The following is a 3,921-nucleotide window of genomic DNA, read 5'->3' as shown; positions in this document are numbered from 1 at the left end:
GGTTTGGAAGGAGGAGGTTACCTCCTCTGAAAGAGGAGACCTGATGCAGCTCTGGAGACTCTGCCCTGCTGGGGACTGGGTGCTGGTTTGTCCTTTCAGTTGTCACCCAGCTGTATTTGGATCTGATTTAGTTGAGTGTAATTTGTTAAGTGCAGAAGATGGTAGCGAGCAGTTTGACAAGTGAGTTCCAAAGCAACATGACAGGCGTCACAGACCGGAGCCGTATGGTAACTCACCACTGGGTGGCAGGCTTGGAAGACCTCACTGAGCAGGACGGCACACTGGCGCTTTGCAAAGGGCTCTCGGAGTGGGCTGAGGCTGCACGGGTGTCTGATGTCTGGACTGTTCACACACTGAACACACACACACACACAGACACCATGGTGAAAAATTACACGTTATTAGAGGTTATGTAGAATGCACTGAGAGGTTTTGTTTACTCAATACAATCAACATATAGTGTGGGAACCAAGTGGAGTGCTTAGAGGGAAGGTGATTCACTTCTACCTCCCCCTCATTCCTCAGTGAACTACAGTATGTCCATCCAATGTTTCAGCTTTTCACCCGTTGTTGCTTCTTTGCAGTGTGACTTTCAGATATGAGTCCAGCAGTGCTACAGTAAATCCTCCCTCATGAAGGTGCTAATGTCCTGTCAGTGTTCAAACTGTATGATTATTATGGACTAATCTGTCATTACCATTATGTCACACCATTCTTTAGTGAAGTGCACACTGAAAAAGTGTTACACTGAAAGATGTAACTGATGGTATCAGTGAGGTCTCACTCACCTCTGCTGCAGTCCAGCTGTTTCCAAACTCTTGTGGTGTTGCAGAGTTGATGCTGTCTGGCGTCCGCATCTCGTTCACAGTCTTCAGGTCAAAGTTTCCACACAGCCCACTCAGCTTCCCCTGAACACATTGCCAACATCTCCCTTTAGATGGATATGTTCCCATATGTCAATACTTATCACAACATCCGTAGTGTCACATCCTCTGTACCTAACACAGAGCACAGTGCTGCTACGTACCACTCCGCTTAGTGAGTCAGGAAGACATCACGCACCACATTTCAGGTTCTCTCTGACAGCCATCGTGAAACAAAAACACGTTCAAATCAAGGGCACTTACTAGCTTGCTTCTGGCTTTCAGCCATATCACATAGGCTTCATCAGCAAAAGGAGTTTGCTTAGTCAGAAAACATCGAGCATTAACTGTGAATTTCACCATTTAAGCCAGTGTGGAGTGAAAGCCCTGAAAGTGCCCAGAGTGACAAGCTGGAACTCTACAGTTCTCTGCTGACAACAGCCATGTGACACGGTCAAAAGCTCTGAAACAAGCAAGTAAGAGGAGCTTTAGTTGAGACTGTCACTGGAAGTTCAACTTAAAATGTTATTTAGCCTCTTCAAAGAGGACAAGGAACCAGGAAACAGAAGGGCTCATGAGAAATGTAGTCATACATGAAAAGCATTTTTTTTTTAACTGGATATGTTTCAATGTAACATCACTGTGGGCTGGAGCATAAGCTGCTCTAAATGCAATCTAACATCCCACCTCTGGATTCTCTGGAGACAAAAGCTAGTGAAACAGGTCCTACCTGCCAGCTGGGTCCGACCTGGATGTGGACGGTGGTCTTACGGTCCCAGAGGACGGTCACGTCCTCCTTGGGGAAGTGAATCACTGTGAAGTATCCAGCTGGCCAGATGAACATCCTCTGCTTCCTGTCTACCACACTGGATGGATTCTACATGAGAAAGGGCGGTTTGATTTTATACATACAACTTCAAATGTTATTGTCATGGTGACTTAAATATAACAAGGTAACAAAACCGTCAGAGAAGTGACAAGAAAGAAATGTTCAACTGCTGCAATTGGTCTACTCTCACGTTTAGTGTTTCTCTTTAGTTCATTTAATTTTATGAGATTACACAGTCTTTTTTTTTTACATATCTAGAACATATAAAGAAGGGACTCCTACTGGCTTCCCAGTGTCATCATCGAATGCCAGGGAGGATCTGTCGATGCTGATCAGCAGCGACTTCCTGCAGATGAGACCGCTGTCGAAACAGTCGACGTTCTCAGCTGTAACACTGAGCGTCACATCCACGCTGCTCTGTGGAGGAGAGAAAACACAGTCACAGCAATTACCCACGTCTTCAGGCCTGACAAGTGCTGCTGACACTAAACTGCATTTATACTTATAAATCTCTACTGTCCCCTGCATTTATCACAGTTTGTTTTTAACTGCAGAAGTGCTCACACTACTGTACATGTACACGTACTGTAAAAATCTGTTATAGCTCTTTTGGGAAGTAGAACAAATAACTAAAGTACCTCTCTACCCAAAAACACAGACTATGAGCCAAAGTGTACATATGATTGGTTCATGGGTCAAAATATGTCAAACCACAGTTTAGGTTCTTTTACCATAAATACTTTGGTTACCTTGACAAGATAGACTTTGCATGCGCCAACGTAGTCAAACAGCAGGCCATCAAATGTCCTGTAGTGGCGGTCGCCGTAAGCCGTGCACATGGATGGACAGGGACGAAACACACACTGGAAGGTCCCATTTTGGCAAACACTACAAAAGACAGCACAGCCTCAGTAATCAGCGACAACTTGTTCCCATTTAGTGCAGAGACATTCTTCACATCCAAGGTTGAATCCCAGCTGATTAGACCGTCATCTAAATCTTCTGCTCTGGCTATGGCTTGAAGAAGAAATGGAAGGATGGGAGAATCACTGAGATCAGTGGGAGAGCATGTCCTTTTACCAGTGATCAGTGGTGTGAAGCAGAGGGAATTAAAGGGTCATACAAGGGCCCACTCTGTCTGTCAGGTCTCTTTCTGTCCTGTGATAACAGAGAATTGTGGATATCAGGTGACCACTCTCTGCCCTTAGAATCTCAGAACTTGATGCTTCCATAGACAAAGCTGACTTTGAAGAATCAGCAGTAGATTTGTCTTTATTCTGACAGATACTGTTAGCAGGACCAATGAGGGCCCGATCAATTTGCCCACCATGCAAAAATGATATGAAACCCACTGCAGAAAGAAAGGAAAACTAAAGATGATGTGATCAGAAGGTTTCTATAAAAACCTGATTTGATTTTATACACAGCTGCATCCCCACACATGCATGAACATACCACTGGTGGCAGGGGGAGGAGACTCTGTCGCCGGGGTAGTACTCCTTCCCTTTCCACAGACAGGGGCAGGCTGCGGGTTCGAAGCACTCGTCTCCATGTTTCAGCAAGCTGGGAGCAAACGTACATGCTGGTGAGGGATGAAAGGACTATGTCCTCAAATAGAAAACAGAAGCTTCTGATGATGCACAAACACGTTTTCTTTGCAGCTGCAGCGCCTACAGGAGGCACAGTCCTGGAGGTCTTAGTGAGTTCGCTCAGTTTTTCTACTGAGAATGAGAACAATTTACAACAACGAGATGCCTACAATTAAATCACTGCTGCAACAGGAGAACTGTAGTGTGATCACTGAACATGCTTTAGCAAAACACAGATTTCTTGCATTACATATTCACACATGAGAAGACGCCTGTTGCAAAATGCTGCAAACCACTTGGAGGAACAAAGCTCTCAACTAAAAGAACATTTCAGCAGAATGCATCCCCACACTGAACACAACCCGTGGCACGATACGACATGATTAGGAGAGTGTGTTCACAAGAAAAACCATTTGCTCAAACTCTTGGCTAAGTTTACACTTGTTATATTCAACAGTGTGGAGAAGCTTACATGATTTATTAAAAAATAGGCGAGGGTGTGACCCACTGGTCTTCTTCGGGCTAGTTACTAGTAAAGACCGCTATCGGGTACGAGATGTAAGCACAATCTATTCAATTTCTCATGACCAGGACCTGCTTCTAGGTGCATGTTCACACTAGTTTAATTTGAGTCTTTATA

At 44.6% G+C, this 3,921-nt stretch overlaps 1 protein-coding gene across 1 annotated transcript in view; it reads right to left on the bottom strand.

The window, feature by feature from the left end:
• Positions 1–95: 95 nt before the first annotated feature.
• The window catches only part of LOC109952994 (otogelin-like), a 28,138-nt gene continuing 24,312 nt past the window's right edge, over positions 96–3,921 (bottom strand). Inside the window, exons 24-30 of the mRNA XM_020588331.1 lie at positions 3,148–3,255; positions 2,442–2,580; positions 1,975–2,109; positions 1,594–1,740; positions 789–908; positions 237–353; positions 96–122 (exon numbers count right to left, since the gene is read on the bottom strand). Coding sequence (XP_020443987.1) covers positions 96–122; positions 237–353; positions 789–908; positions 1,594–1,740; positions 1,975–2,109; positions 2,442–2,580; positions 3,148–3,255 — 793 coding nt within the window. The remainder of the gene's footprint in view (positions 123–236; positions 354–788; positions 909–1,593; positions 1,741–1,974; positions 2,110–2,441; positions 2,581–3,147; positions 3,256–3,921) is intronic.

The sequence above is a fragment of the Monopterus albus genome, unplaced genomic scaffold (assembly GCF_001952655.1).
Source record: "Monopterus albus unplaced genomic scaffold, M_albus_1.0 scaffold528.1, whole genome shotgun sequence".
Classification (NCBI taxonomy): Eukaryota; Metazoa; Chordata; class Actinopteri; order Synbranchiformes; family Synbranchidae; genus Monopterus; species Monopterus albus.
The sequence above is the reverse complement of the archived record's forward strand: the minus strand, read 5'-3'. Positions and strand labels throughout refer to the sequence as shown.